At 59.3% G+C, this 1,608-nt stretch overlaps 1 protein-coding gene across 1 annotated transcript in view; it reads right to left on the reverse strand.

Annotated features, from left to right (window-relative positions):
* Window positions 1-973: 973 nt before the first annotated feature.
* LOC121350418 (integrin alpha-10-like) overlaps window positions 974-1,608 on the reverse strand; it is a gene marked incomplete at its 3' end in the record, with an annotated part of 3,161 nt that continues 2,526 nt past the window's right edge. The window contains exon 5 of the mRNA XM_041461731.1: window positions 974-1,066. Within this exon, the coding sequence (XP_041317665.1) occupies window positions 974-1,066 (93 nt within the window). The remainder of the gene's footprint in view (window positions 1,067-1,608) is intronic.

The raw sequence follows: 1,608 nt of genomic DNA on the forward strand, positions 1-1,608 counted from the left end.
GGTGGGACAGTTGAGAGGGGCTCCTCATGGGTTTGGTGGACACTTTGGAGGAGCTCTTCAGGGATTTGGTGGGATATTTTGGAGGAGCTCTTCAGGGATTTGGTGGGATATTTTGGAGGAGTTCCTCATGTGTTTGGTGCAGAGTTTACAGGAGCTTCTCACGGATTTGGTGGGACAGTTGAGAGGGGCTCCTCAGGGATTTGGTGGGACATTTTGGAGGGATTTGGCAGGACACTTTGGAGGATCTCCTCAGGGATTGGGTGGGACACTTTGGAGGGATTTGGTGGGACAGTTGGGAGGGGTTCCTCATGGGTTTGGTGGGACAGTTGGGAGGAGCTCTTCAAGGATTTGGTGGGATATTTTGGAGGAGTTCCTCATGTGTTTGGTGGAGAGTTTACAGGAGCTTCTCAAGGATTTGGTGGGACAGTTTGGAGAGGCTCCTCAAGGATTTAGTTGGGCACTTTGGAGGTGCTTCTCAGGGGTTTGGTGGAGAGTTTGGAGAAGCTCCTCAGGGATTTGGTGGGACACTTTGGAGGGATTTGGTGGGACACTTTCGAGGATCTCCTCAGGGATTTGGTACCATGGACCCCCAGCTGCCACCTGGGAGAGGTTGGGGACATTGTGGAACCCCTGTCCCCCTTGAAATGGGTTTGGGGACCCAACAGACTCCAACCCATCCCACCTGCAATGGGCTGGGACAAGGATGACACAGAGGTTCTCCAAAGACCTGGGTGGAGAGTTTGGAGGGGCTCCTCATGGATTTGGTGGGACATTTTGGAGGGGTTCCTCAGGGATTTGGTGGGACATTTTGGAGGAGCTCCTCATGGATTTGGTGGAGAGTTTGGAGGTGATCCTCAGGGATTTGGTGGAGAGTTTGGAGGAGCTCCTCAGGGATTTGGGCTCCCCCCAGGCCGTGCCTGGAGCACAAGGCTGGAGAAGTGGAGGTTCCCTGGGGGTCTCTGGGGGGTCCTACCTTGGCCTGCGAGCGGAAGACGGGGTACCCCACACTGCAGCGCCGGCGGTGCCCCCCCAGGGCTGAGCACTCCAACTTCACCGAGCTGGGCTCCTGCCAGGGGACACCACGGGGACATGGAGACGGGGGGCTTGGGACACGGGGAGGTGGCAGCGATGGACCCCGGGGGGGCCACAGGGGACCAAGAGAACATGATCTGCCAGCTGGGAGGAGTTGGGGACACCAAGGAGCCCCAATTCCCACCCGGGAGGAGTTGGGGACACCAAGGAGCCCCAATTCCCACCCGGGAGGAGTTGGGGACACCAAGGAGCCCCAATTCCCACCCGGGAGGAGTTGGGGACACCAAGGAGCCCCAATTCCCACCCGGGAGGAGTTGGGGACACCAAGGAGCCCCAATTCCCACCCGGGAGGAGTTGGGGACACCAAGGAGCCCCAATTCCCACCCGGGAGGAGTTGGGGACACCGTGAACCCCCAATTCCCAGCTGGGAGGAGCTGGGGACACCGTGAACCCCCAATTCCCAGCTGGGAGGAGCTGGGGACACCGTGAACCCCCAATTCCCACCTGGGAGGAGCTGGGGACACCGAGGAGCCCCAGTTCCCACCTGGGAGGAGTTGGGGACACCATGGACCCCCA

This window comes from Pyrgilauda ruficollis, unplaced genomic scaffold (assembly GCF_017590135.1).
Source record: "Pyrgilauda ruficollis isolate IOZ18807 unplaced genomic scaffold, ASM1759013v1 scaffold1520, whole genome shotgun sequence".
Taxonomy (NCBI): Eukaryota; Metazoa; Chordata; class Aves; order Passeriformes; family Passeridae; genus Pyrgilauda; species Pyrgilauda ruficollis.